The sequence below is a fragment of the Xenopus laevis genome, chromosome 6S (assembly GCF_017654675.1).
Source record: "Xenopus laevis strain J_2021 chromosome 6S, Xenopus_laevis_v10.1, whole genome shotgun sequence".
NCBI lineage: Eukaryota > Metazoa > Chordata > Amphibia > Anura > Pipidae > Xenopus > Xenopus laevis.
In genome coordinates, this window is record NC_054382.1 from 115,566,768 (window position 1) to 115,581,364 (window position 14,597).

A 14,597-nucleotide genomic window follows, 5' to 3' on the forward strand; every position below is an offset into this window, starting at 1 on the left:
CCTTCCCCCCAGGAGCCTAAAAACAGAACAATGGGAAGGTAACCAGATAGCAGCTCCCTAACACAAGATTACAGCTCCCTGGTAGATCTAAGAACAGCACTCAATAGTAAAATCCAGGTCCCACGGTGACACCTTCAGTTACATTGAGTAGGAGAAACAACAGCCTGCCAGAAAGCAGTTCCATCCTAAAGTGCTGGCTCTTCCTGAAAGCACATGACCAGGCAAAATGACCTAAGATGATGCCCACACACCAATATTACAACTAAAAAAAAATACACCTATTATACAGTATTTTTATATGGTAGAGTGAATTATTTGCAGTGTAATTTAGAAATAAAAAGTACACCACAATCCCTTTAAACCTAGTATTAGTTTAAGATTAGATATTTCTCTCTCTAGTAAACTTCTACAGCCCTACACATTGTTGAGATATAGTCTTCAGTTTACATGATGTTTGAAAGAACTAATTATATCTTTATAATTATAATTTTATAAATAATAACTTTTTTATGGCATAATCCAAGCAAGGTAAAAAGAAGCTGGAGGCAAGTGAGCTGTTTTTAAATGTCACATAGAGCTGTAGGCAGGAAATGTTCCCCTAAAATTAAATGAGAGAGGACAGTGTATTATACACAGCCGACACAACGACAAAGGCCAAGCTACATTAGATTCCATTAGATGCTTTAAGAAACTGCTCCAATGATTCTCTTTCAATGAAACCCAATCATCGTGGATCAACTGCTGTTATACTATCATGCTACCAATGTGTATAGCCCGATTAGTTAATATATCTGTAGAATATATCTGTAGAAGAACAAATTCGTTTGGACAGACATCTCCTTGCTGTATGCCAGGTTGCCCTTAACACTACTCTAGAGCACCAGTAGTAGAGTGTGTATGTGCATCTCTATATATATTGGCCAGGGGTTCTTTTAACTATAAATTAGCTTCACTCTATAAGTTTATCAGTATTAATTGTCTTCTAACCTACACAGCATGAGAAAAAACGTAGCAATATCAATATAGCATAACAACAGTGAATCATAACACTATTTCTGACCATGTCCCCATTACTCTAAACACTCATTCTTCTGGGTGAGTTCTCCTAGGTAAATACCACTCATATCTGTCTGATTTCTTTGTCTCCATGTTGGGAGGCATTTAGCCCTCCAACATTACTCAAAATGACCAGCAATTCATTCCTAGATCTAGAGGAGCCATACAATAGAGTTTCACAGAATGTTTGTCTTTCTTAAAGACAAATCACCCAAAAAAATATTCTAAATCCTATTTTATCACATTAGTCAAGAAAAAATGAACTTTAATAACACAATATAAATTATTGTAATCTTGTTTCCTTCCACCTGGGAATTCACAATTAAAGCAAGCAGGCAGGAGCCATTTTGTGGACACTGTTATTAAGACAAGCCTTGTATCATCTCAGAAACTTGTTTGTGTACCAGAATGGGGGACCTGATGTCCATCCCCATGCCCTGTCTACACAATAAAATGGTGAAGAGGGGGAATGTGGGGAGAGCAGTACCATCTAGGAACTGCTCAACGGAAAATGAAAGTAATTGTTTGCCCCGCCTCAGTATTTGATTGACAGCTGGGGTTTTTTAATGAGCTTACAACAACTATAAATGTTTTAATAAAAATAGAAATTGGATTTTATGTTTAATTTGAAAAGGACTTTTATTATACAGATTTTTGTGTCTGGATGACAGGTCCACTTTAAGGAACCAATCTCTCTACAGCTCTTTCCCTCATATCTGGTAAGGCTCAGGCATTGGACATGCCCCTTCCTGTACTTCCCCATATACGCTAGATTTTAATTTACATCACTTCCTGTCATGGGATGCAAGATGTCTTTAAACACAGTCAACTGGCCTTCTTGTACGTTGCATATCTGACTGCATCATTCTGGAATCTAGATATGCTAGATCTACTGTGTCACCCCCAATTATTTCCCCTTTCCTAGTAAATTAGTTCAAGTTCATGTTCATAAATCAATAAATGCAGGTTGGATTGGATTGCTGTTCGCATTTCTCGGTTCCATCATTGTCTCTATTAATTCCTCAGCAATATACACTCTGGTCTATAATTAACCCGACTGCTCCTTCCTAACTGATTTATAAAGCGTAATTAAATGAGCAGTTCCATAATAATCTTGAACTGCTTTGTGAGTAAAATTTACAGCTAATAGCGTGTATGAGCTTTGATATGAATGTGCCTGTGAATGGCTCCCTGTTAACAAAATGCAAGTGTAAGGTCACACACATAGGTTACATACATCATAACATAGTTAAAGGGCATGTAAAGTCTAAAATAGAATAAGGCTAGAAATGCTGTATTTTGTATACTAAATATAAACATGAACTTACTGCACCACAAGCCTAATCTAACAAATAATTTATGCTTTCAAAGTTGGCTACAGGGGGTCACCATCTTGTAACTTTGTTAAACATCTTTGCAAGACTAAGACTGTGCACATGCTCAGTGTGGTCTGGGCTGCTTAGGGATCGTCATAAACAAAGCTGCTTGAGTTCTGCATGGCTGGGAAGTAAGGCGGGGGCTCCCCCTGCTGTTCATAAGTATGATTGTTTCCCTGCTCAGCAGTTAGGGACCATCTGACAATTCCTATGCACAGCAGTAAATGAAGGGAGAATTTCACTGCATACAGTCAGGTTTTTTATAAAAACATTGCACATTTTTTAATTAAAGTATATTGGAGATAGGTTTATTTTTCATTAAAGAAAGTAAAAATGGGATTACTGACCTACATAGGTTCCTTGAGCTTATCAGTACTAGATATGAACCTCTAATCATGGTTGAAGATACTTTTCTCCTCCACATAACCTGGCTACCTAGGCAGGTCCAGTTTTTTGACTTTATTATCAACGGAAACTAAGTAAGTTTAAGTCATCAGTTGGATAGCCCAATGGTGTCACAGAAGGCTTCATGCATGGGTTGCTCTATCACTGGATGACCTGATGGTCCAGCCAGACTAATAAAGACCATAAATTGATTTTATTCTCAGAAACCAGTAATTGTAGGATGAATCAGACCAAGCATTGCACCTATTCTTTACATTGTTAATGAATCTTATCTATCATGGTTGAAGATACTTTGATCATAGTTCAAGATACTTTTCCTAAACTAATCAGTCTTTCGATAACATAACCTGGATACCTAGCCAGTTCTTTGACTTTATCGATGAAAAATAAGTTAATGAATGATGATGTATTAGTTCACGGGTTTAAAATCAGGGATGCACCGAATCCACATTTGTAGGATTTAGGTGTGTCTTACAGTCTGTCTGCTACAGACAGACTGTAAGACACACCGTATGGCAACTCCCAAATACTGTATATGCAACGTATATATAAGCACCCCAAAATTCCTTTGGAGCCACTATAGCAAGACGCAATAAAAATATGCTACACTACCACCCCGAGAAGAAGGGAAGTGAATGCTGCATCACATTCCCTCTAATAAAAATCGAGGCATAAATATAGTTGTTTCATTTATTAGCAAATTGTACTTTGGGTTTTATGTGCTTCTAACTTTATTATAATCAATCAATATCCATTTCCCATTGTACAGCTCTGATGCATAATTGAATGCTTTTAAATAAAACACAAGGCAAACAATATTTATTTGAAAAGGACTCGGCCAATAAAAGACACCTATAAATATTTATAAGGGTGGTAGGACTAGTGTAGGTCATATATGTGTTACTCTGGCGCTGCAAGAGACAGAAACAAGCACTTTAGGCTTTCATTGCCGCTGATCAATCAATAGAAAACGCTGACCCCCGTTGGATGCCTCCATGATATATTAATCCGCACACGGCCCTTTAATGCCACACTGCTGGCTCATTTAGTGACAAGTGTTGGGTCACTTCCAGTATTGTTCCGCCTATCTATTCGGCAAATTAAATGAATGCCCTGATCCCTAGTTCAACTCTACAGCATCCGAGTGATGGAGGAGATTCCTGTGAATGCTACATTTTACTACCATGCCACTATACAAATGCAAATGTGCTTAGAATGGGTCTTGCACAGTACTGACATTGGCATTGCAGCCTTTAAAGAACCACGGCAAAGAAAATTAAAACAATCCCAGTAAAACACACAGGCTGGATAGCAGTAACACAGAATAATTTTTAGGGTCATTGGTATTTGCAGATAAAGAAATGAAACATCCATAATGTGTCTTGAAGCTTCTTCTTTCATCAGCGGTGAAATATTCATGATGATTGGAATGAAGGCTAAAGTATTGTATTTCCTCTGCTAATTTAGTTAATGAGGGTTCATCTTTGTTTCATGCAAGGGCTGTAAGTCTCCTAGCTGCCAGGGAAGAGAATCCATTGAAACTACAGTTGTACTAAGGGCTCAGTTGCAGAGCTGTCACGAGGATTAGTAAGAGCTGCAAGGGCAAGGGGTGAAGTCAGACATATGATATTTGCACAAGAGTCAGGTCTCAGAGGGAAGTGGGTCAACCTGGTCGGGTTTGCAAAAAAAGGCAGTAGCTACATCAGTATGGGCAAGAAGGGTGGAAGCTATGTTTGCTAACAATGACTGTGTCCCCTTCTCCTCCTGCTGCACTGCCAGTTTGTAAGATACACCCACCCCTCCAGAGACCTCAGTTGAAAGTGCTGGACAATGCCCCCTTTCTTTTAAAACATTGCTGGTTCTGGTAGTGATGATTTATAATTAGGGATGGGCAAATTTGACCCGTTTCGCTTCGCCAAAAAATTTTTTTGACCCGCGTCTTTTTTTTTGTCCTACGACACCATACAAGTCTATGGGCGTCAATTCCGCAGCGAAACAAGGTGAAAAAATTCTCCCATCCCTATTTATAATGGCTGCAGTCCCTATAGTTCCTTGCAATTGCACCATCTCTGCATTATTTCTACTGGATTGGCACATAAGCAGCTCCACTCCCCTCTCAGTACATTGTAATATGCACATGTTGATTCAGAGCCTCCACAATGAACCTTTGGGACAGCAGGCAATATGGCATCACTGTAGAACCTGTAAAAAAGTGCCAAGACCAGTGAGCCTTTAACTAAGAGGGACCCTGGCTGGTGTTTACAGGATAGCAACTGGGGTCCTTGGAAAGGAGGGACTGGGGGTTAGGCCACATAAACTGGTACACCTCACCTTTCTGGATTTTTGGAGTTCCATGACTTGTATAAACTTTGTGCTTGTGCCTTTATATGTTCCTCAATGACTTAATGTATAATATCCTTATCTTTTATAACAGGGGAGACATCATTCACTATATGTATTACCATGGTAGACTCCAAAATGATAGACCTCCATTAAGTCCAACCTTTTTACCCAAATATATCCTCTCCTAATGTTTTGATCTAGGTGAAATTGGAAAAACAGTCTGAAGCTGTCTCCACTTTACTTGACTCCATTAATGGATCTAGATTTGAGAAGATTTTAGCTTTGCTAAAAATATGTCCAAAACTTTTGTGAACCCAAAGCATACACCGGTACATTCAATCACTGCTTATACTGTAAAAAATATCTCCATCAGCACTCTACCATGAAATATTTATTCTGATTTCTTGAATAGTTAGGGGCAGATTCACTAAGGGTCGAATTTCGAAGTAAAAAATACTTTGAAATTCGACCCTCGAATTGAAATCCTTCGACTTCGAATATCGAAGTCGAAGGATTTAGCGCTAAACGTTCGTTCGATCGATCGAACGATTTTTCGTTCGATCGAACGATTAAATCCTTCGAATCGAACGATTCGAAGGATTTTAATCCAACGATCTAAGGAAAATCCTTCGATCAAAAAAAGTTTAGCAAGCCTATGGGGACCTTCCCCATAGGCTAACATTGACTTCGGTAGGTTTTATCTGCCAAAGTAGGGGGTCGAAGTTTTCTTTAAAGGGAAAGTACTTCGACTATCGAATGGTCGAATAGTCGAACGATTTTTCGTTCGAAACGTTCGATTTCGTTCGAATTCGAACGAATTTAACCAATTCGATGGTCGAAGTACCCAAAAAATACTTCGAAATTCGAATTTTTTTCATTCGAATCCTTCACTCGAGCTTAGTGAATCGGCCCCCAAATGTCCTCTTTCTGGAACGGTGAATGTCATATCGAAAAGGTCCACTTAACAACCGCATCAACAAACCAATGCAGCCCTCGATCCCACTGAATTTTTAGCCTGCCTGATTATCACCTGTCTGATTCGCTCTCAGATATCTATGGGGAAAGCCAATCGGGAGGCCCCATACACTGCCCACTTTGTCTGTCAGTAGCTTTTATCGGCTCATGTATGGGCATCTTTAGATACCAGTGGCTCCATGTCCTTCATATTTATATAGAGCAATCATATCTTCTTCAACTGAAATAATTCCATCTTGTCTGCCAGAATATAGATCTTGCATTAAGTTAGTTACCTGGCCTCGCTCTCTAGTTCGGTCCAGTTTGTGACATAAGCGTGCTCTCGTTTGTTGTATTTGTATAAAAGTGCCTATATCAGGTTGAAACACATTCTGCCACCCATCTCAAAGTTGTTGAATGTATAAGAGGAGACGACATGAATCATTATGCATATATAAATGGCCATGGTTGGACTCTCAGGTATCTTTGCCAGCACAATAAACAAAGCCCAATATCACATGACTTCTTTTGTTTTTATCCCAATCCAATGAAATTGATCTTCTGTACAGTATGGGGGAGGCAGGAGGGCAGCCAAGCCCAAAGCCTTTTGTTAGGTCTGGGACGTAATTAAATCCAAGTGCATGGGAAATCCTTTGGTGTTGCCTTGTAGAGAGCAATGCCACTTACAAAGCATAATGCCGGGTGCGTTCTTATTACACTGGCATGGCCAGTCCATAATATTTACATAATGTGGCCTTTCTGCTTTACTGTAACTGTATTATTCATGAGTTTTCTAATTGCCATCATCTAAATTAATTTCCATTGCTGTACTAGTAAGATGCAAGTAAATGGATACTGGAAGTGATAGATTTTACATTTTTATGAGACACCAAAAGACTATGAAAGTCCATATCATACAGAGAAAATCAGCATGTACAGAACAGTGGTTAATGCGCTGTAGCTTAAGTCCCCATGGGATGTTCAACCTTTAGTCAGGGTTCCCTTTAGCTCATAACAAAATTACACATATAGGAACACAGTTGTTTATCAGCTATTCAGCTACAGTTCCAAGAATATATAGTTCAGCATATGCTGTACATTTTCACCAAAATCTCACCCTAACTGACCTCCTAGCTGGGTTTTCTGGTGTATCTAAGAGAGCAAATAGACATTTCTCCCAGTTCTCACTCTAACTGGCATATATTTATATATATAGTGTCCATTTTGAAACCGGCACGTCAATGATGGTTAAATATGCCTGGGTGCAGTATCAAGTATATATATATATATATATATATATACCGCCAAACTATTTAAACTCGGGTGCAAGGTAAAAAAGCTTTACATAGTACAAAAAAGACCAGCAACACCGATATCTTTTGTGAAAAAATCATTCAAGTGTATTGAAGATGCATGTACAGCCTACATCTTCAATACACTTGAATTATTTTTTCACAAAAGATATCGGTGTTGCTGGTCTTCAAGCTGGTGGGAAAACAGGCAGCTGTGGCTATGAAAATGATCATTAAACACAGGTGAATAACAGACTAAAAATCACAGTCTCTAACCTCTATTGCACTTCAGCTATAAATTACAATGAGTTTAAACTAAAACAATGTTAAAAAAGTTAAAACCAAACATCATGTAGCAATCACTCCTTAAAGTAGTAATAAACAATGGTTGCCCTATTCAAAATGTGTTAATTATTGAGAAAAATTATTCAGATCTACCGGAAGTACTATAACCTGATGTAATAAGTTTTCTTTTAGGCTGATGTTGGTGCCTTAAAGGGCATGTAAAGTCTAAAATAGAATAAGGCTAGAAATGCTGTATTTTGTGTACTAAATATAAACATGAACTTACTGCACCACAAGCCTAGTCAAACAAATAATTTATGCTTTCAAAGTTGGCTACAGGGGGTCACCATCTTGTAACTTTGTTAAACATCTTTGCAAGACTAAGACTGTGCACATGCTCAGTGTGGTCTGGGCTGCTTAGGGATCGTCATAAACAAAGCTGCTTGAGTTCTGCATGGCTGGGAAGTAAGGCGGGGGCTCCCCCTGCTGTTCATAAGTATGATTGTTTCTCTGCTCAGCAGTTAGGGACCATTTTCACATTTTTTAAACTATAAATGGGGGTTGACTCAACGATTTTTTCAAAGGTTTTTTTTCCCTATGTTGATGGGATGATCTCTCCATTCATGACGTTGTATATAAACAGCTTACCAATTGTTTAGCCTCTTGATGTGGGGTAATGCTATAGTTGCACAGTGAGCTCCCCCACATAACAATACCAATAGGGGACGGTGTATCATCATTTTTATTTTTAAATTATAAGTTGATACAGTGAATAAGAAGTGATAGATAAGCAATCTAAGAATTTAATAAGGGGTATCTATTAAGGCTAATAGGAGTAATGGGGTAAGTGGTTAAAGGGCATGTAAAGGCAAAAAAATAAAATCCTATTTTTACTTTCTTTAATGAAAAAAAAACCTATCTCCAATATACTTTAATTAAAAAAATTGTACTGTTTTTATAAGAAACCTGACTGTATGCAGTGAAATTCTCCCTTCATTTACTGCTGTGGATAGGAATTGTCAGATGGTCCCTAACTGCTGAGCAGGGAAACAATCATACTTATGAACAGCAGGGGGAGCCCCCACCTTACTTCCCAGCCATGCAGAACTCAAGCAGCTTTGTTTATGATGATCCCTAAGCAGCCCAGACCACACTGAGCATGTGCACAGTCTTAGTCTTGCAAAGATGTATAACAAAGTTACAAGATGGTGACCCCCTGTAGCCAAATTTGAAAGCATAAATTATTTGTTTGATTAGGCTTGTGGTGCAGAAAGTTCATGTTTATATTTAGTATACAAAATACAGCATTTCTAGCCTTATTCTATTTTAGACTTTACATGCCCTTTAAGGTGGCGAATAGTCGGATTCTAATTCTTAAAGGGCATGATACATTTTCGAAAATCGAAGTTGAATTTTTTAAAAACTTAAATTGAATTCCCTAGTCGAATTCCACAAAAAAACCTTGAAAATTCGAATTTTCACTTCGATAACCCATGATAAATGTACCCCTATGTGTCTATGGCAGGTGCTGAAACTGCACAACAGTCTTGCAAAAAGACTGACTGGGGTTGACTCAATCCTGTCACACACAATGGAGTGGGCTCATTATTTCAGGTCGGGTAGGCAGCAGACACAGTCAGTAAGTATTGTGCATGAGCAAGCAGCCGGCGCTGCAGGGAGATTTCCATCAGTGACGGCATTTACTAAAGGCAGCGTTACCCTACTGATTCACTGGAAGAGCAGAAACCCCCACGGGTGCATTAACATCTATCTAAGCAGAGCTATAAGGTTCACAATAAATTTGTAAATTGTATTATATACTCCCTTCTATTGTACAGCGCTGCGGAATGTGTTGGTGCTTTATAAATACATGTTTGTAAATAATAATAATGAAAGGAGTTTCTTAATGTGCAAACAGTAGAATTCTGTTATCAGTCCCGTCTGCTACAGAATGTCGGTGTTTCTCCCCCCCCCAAGATGCAAGACAGAGGGTCCTTACCAAGTACCACACTCCCAGGATGATGGTCCCGGTGCGCACATGACAGCACAGGCAACAGCTATTGGAGTAAAACCGAGCCCAGGGCGAATGCATCTTCATCTCTCCAGATGTCTGCTATCTGTCACTCGACAGCAGGAATATTGATCAGTATCAGAGGATAAAACGCCTGGTATCCTTGCTGCAAATTGGGGGCAAGCGGCTTCCTTCAGTGCAGGAGAAACATCCAGCTTTGCCCAGTGCACATGAAGCCTATGAGCCAAGGAGAACACAAGCCCGCAGCAGTAGCAGCAGCCGCATCAGCAGTCATATCCGCAGGATTCTCCTGTTCAACAAGTAAATCCAACGCTGAGCCTATAAGAACAGATTATATGACATATCATGCGTCACCAAAAAGCTGTGGTTTGCAGCCCCCTCTAGTGGGAAGGTGGTGGCACTCCGCTGCATCATTTCACTGGATTTAAGTTAGACTATAGACATAACAATTATGATCTTTCCAAGAAAGATTGTTCGTTTCAATACACACACACGTAGAGCTGAATTGTCAGATATATAGAAACAATAGAATTCTACCCGTAGCTGACGCATACCTCCCAACATTTTGGAAGTAAAAAGAGGGACAAAAAATGTTTTTGCACGTAGCGCGGCAACCATTTTTTGACCACGCCCATTTTTTGCCCACACACCCTAATTACCATGTTCATTTTACAAGATTTGGCAGGTTATGAAAGATTGAAAATATTTCTCCTTCTCTAAACTGTTACAATTACTTATTTTCTTATCTCTAAATTGTTACAAAGTATCTTATTTGCACCTGTTAGCTGTTCTGGGCCCTCTGCCAAAAGCCAATTAAGTTAGAAATTTTGTTTCTTTTTCTGGCTGTTCAGTGCAGAGAAAATAGGGACTTTCCAGTACAAATGAGGGACTGCAGGTTGAGCTGTCAAAAGAGGGACTGTCCCTCCAAAAAAGGGACAGTTGGGAGGTATGGCTGACGCGTCAGCACTAAACAGTAGCCAATGTTCAGGTGCCTTCAAAGACGCCCAATCAAAATGTTCCACCTGGACCGCTCGACAAGCCGACTGCAGTGGAGTAAATACTGGGGGTGCAGGTGGTGCGATTAGGCCAGGGCACGCACCCCCTTCGAGCCCCCCGGCAGCTCGTGCGCCACTGGAATCCGGCAAGGAAATTGCGCGTCCCGCACCAGGGCCCGTCCCCCTCTAGTTATGTGCTTGCCAAGATCTCTTCAATTTGTACAGACGCCTCCTGCTACGGGTTCGGGCCGATACACCCGGGCCACTCGGTTCATTTGGTGACTGCATTTTCCCTTCGTTGCAGTTTTGCCCAAGAGTTGGATATTACAAAATCGTGGGACCTGGGGTTTTTACACCCATGTCAAAATATTTACAGGGTAAGCGCTTCTATTTGAGGGGCCTTATTGCTAGATCGAGTTGATACATACAATGTTATAGTCAAAGCTCTGATTTAGTAGCAACCTGTGTTTATAATTTATAACTTCGGATTGAGCTGCTTTCAATTTCTGTATAGATTGCATTTGTCGCCGGGCGACTAAATCTCCCCGTATCTTTCTGTGTGTCTCTGCCCTTACAGGGCTGTATCATGACAGACAGCCTTCTTGTCATTTGCAGCTTTTTGGATTGCGGGTTTCCGGATAACAGAACCATACCACTATATTACAAAGTTGGAATTCCATATTCCCCTTCAAGAGAATCGGCAGTACCAGCTCCTTATAACTAGGAGGTGAACATTGGATTCTGGTACATAAGAGCTGGCGAAAAGTTCATTGGGGCTTTGATTTTGGTTCCTTGCTCATCCCCATTCCACTATCTCTTTCTCCGACTCTCAAGCAGTTAAATGCCCAGTTATCTCCATAATGAAATGATGCATTAGACTATGATGTGGCTAAGGGCTAAACTCCACAGGAGATTTGGTTGTTTGGTGTCGGATCAACCGAATGCATCAGATGTAGTTACATGCGTCAAAATAAAATCTGATGCGTAAACGACATGCTATAAATGTTTCCGTCCGAAGCGACTGTCCGATGGAACACAGCATGCTGCATCTTTCCAATGACATAAAATCTAATGGTTTCTGACCGACTTTTTTTTTTTTCCATTGAAATACATTGGGGAGCAGATTTATTAAGGGTTAAATTGAAAATTCTAATTCGAATTTTTACTATGCTCAAAACTGTCAGGGAATTATCCAAACTCTATTTGAGTTTTTTAAAAACAAATTTGAATTTGATTTTCGAGATTTATCATACTCTGACCCTTAAAGAATTCAAATTCGACTATTTGCCACCTAAATCCTGCCAATTAGCTGTTTAAGTTAATGAGAGAGTTCCAGGGATCCATTTGGAGATGTTTCAGCCCTCCTGATATTCGAGGTTTTTTTTTTTGGAAAATTAGAATCAAATTCGATCAACAAAATTCCCCAAGTCGAATTTTGAATCCATTAGAATTTAAGAGGTTTTAAAAAAAACATGATTTGAAATTCGACCCTTGATAAATGTGCCTCTGTTGGATGTAGATGCAGGAACAAACCCCCCTCGAACTCTAATTGACTTTACATTATACTGTAGCAATGGGGGGATCTGATTTTGTAGGATACTACAAATCTTGTGCTGTTACGTGGCGTTGCGTGATCAGATAAAGTCTCACCCACAAAATATGATCAAACGCTCCCATGTAGTTTTAGGGCAGAGAAACACGTGAAGATTCTGGGAGATTTAGTCACACGGCGACAAATCGCCTCTTCTTCGGGCGAGGAATTTCCCAGAAAAGCCTTCTGACCGGGTAGAATCTAAATTGCTGGCAGGATGGCACTCTGAATGCTTTATTTTCCGAAGTCGCCCGAAGTTTCCTAGTGAGATTAGTCGCCCGAGATTAGTCTCCCAAAGAACAGGCGTTTTGTCGCCGGGCAACTAAATTTCCCTGAATCTTCGCATGTGTCTCTGCCCTTACTCTAAGCCAAAAAGGAACTCAGTGAGAAATATAAAGTTTTCTCAGAAGCCAAAGACCTGGGGAGACCTAATAGAGCGTTGCTGGGAGGAAGGAAGCTGAGAAGGATTAGAGACCATTTGTCTAATTTACACACTTATGTCCTCAGGCTTCACTAAATCTGCTTGTGTCACATGGTCTCACATAGGATTCTCATCCCATGCACCAGATGTTTCTGTTTATCTCATACTACACTATAAGGGTCAGGCCACGTGAGCCGATTCGGGGAGATCTCCTCTTCTTTCGGGGCGACAATCTCCGAACTGCCTTCCCCCTGCCCTCTGCCGGCTAAAATGAAAATCACCCGGGGGAAGGCACACATGGAGCTTTGTTTTCCTAAGTCACCCGAAGATTCCCAACGAGGATACTTCGGGAGCGCCGCATGTGCCTTCCCCCGGGCGCAGAGCTGGTCCACGCCGGGCAGACGTGGCGCTGGCTTAGTGCGCTCATGCGCGAATTGACGGTTGCGTGCACGAATTGGCGTGCGCATGCACGAATTTGAGCTCTTGTGCGTATGCGCGAATTGGAAGTGCAAGAGAGGAGAAACAGCACAGAAAGTCAGGCGGAGAGCGACTTGGGGTAGGCGACAGAGAAGGTACGTTCCTGGCACCCCCCCAGCTTTGCACCCTAGGCATGTGCCTACTCTGACTACCCTTAGTTCCGGCCATGCTCAGGCGATTTTCATTTTAGCCGGCGGTGGGCAGGGGGAAGGCAGTTCGGGGAGATTGTCGCTGGGGTGACTAATCTCCCCGAATCTGCTCGTGTGGCCAGACCCTAAAACCTATCTGTGATTATGGACTTCAAAGGCACCCCTGCTGCTCCCGGGGGTGGGGAGGCACCTATATAGTAAATACATTCAAAGCAACAGCAGCAAAGTGCATGTTCCAGCCATAGTTCCTGCTTATGAAATGTAATGTATGAACAGTACACGTCCAGTATGTTGTACATTTAATACTATATCTACCAACCTTTTATTTGCTCTTCAAAGTTTTTGAGTTGCTTGCTTTCCTCTTATACCTGTTTCCAGCTATCAAATCAGGGTCGCTGACCCCTTCAGCCAATTATTGCTCTGTGAAGCCACTTGTTATTACTTACTGTCTCTGTCTTTCCAGATCCTTTTTCCAGTCTCTCATTATAACCATTGTCAGCTAGGGTTACAGCCGTGCTCCGGGTGCGGGTCGCCGGTCGGGTTGTGGGTCTCATCTAAATTTCTTATCTTATGGAATATTGTTTATATTTTACTCCTTTTAAAGATTTACAAAGCATGTTTCTGTCCCCACCCACTTTTGATGATGTCACTTCCAGTTTGCAGCACCATCACTTCCTGTTTGATGGTGGACAGCATGTTGCAGGTCGGGTTGCGGGTAAGGCAGTTGCGGGTCCGGGTTGGGTAGCGCATCAAAGTGGATAAATATGCAGGTTGAACCTTAAGGAGCAGATTTATTATAAGGTCGAAATTGAAATTATGTGAATTTTATTTAACTCAAATAAATTCGAATGTATTCACAACTTGAATGGGAGGTTATTTAAGAAAAAACGTGAACATATATTATATAATATATGTAATATTCGATCGAATGGTAATGTCCCGAAAACTTGAACTGAATTTGAATGGAACTCAGTTCAAGTTTTTTCTGCGAAAAAAACTCAAACGTCAGGAAGGCTATTAAAGGAGAACTAAACCCTAAAAATTAATATGGCTAAAATGCCATATGTTATTTACTGAACTTATTGCACCAGCCTAAAGTTTCAGCTTGTCAATAGCAGCAATGATCCAGGACTTCAAACTTGTCACAGGGGGTCACCATCTTGGAAAGTGTCTGTGACACTCACATGCTCAGTGGGCTCTGAGCAGCTGTTGAGAAGCTAA

The 14,597-nt window shown here is 40.6% G+C and overlaps 1 protein-coding gene across 1 annotated transcript in view; it reads right to left on the reverse strand.

Annotated features, from left to right (window-relative positions):
• laptm4b.S (lysosomal protein transmembrane 4 beta S homeolog) overlaps nt 1–10,051 on the reverse strand; it is a 64,939-nt gene extending 54,888 nt beyond the window's left edge. The window contains exon 1 of the mRNA XM_018223879.2: nt 9,711–10,051. Within this exon, the coding sequence (XP_018079368.1) occupies nt 9,711–9,809 (99 nt within the window). The 5' untranslated portion in view covers nt 9,810–10,051. The remainder of the gene's footprint in view (nt 1–9,710) is intronic.
• Between the last annotated feature and the right edge of the window lie 4,546 nt (nt 10,052–14,597).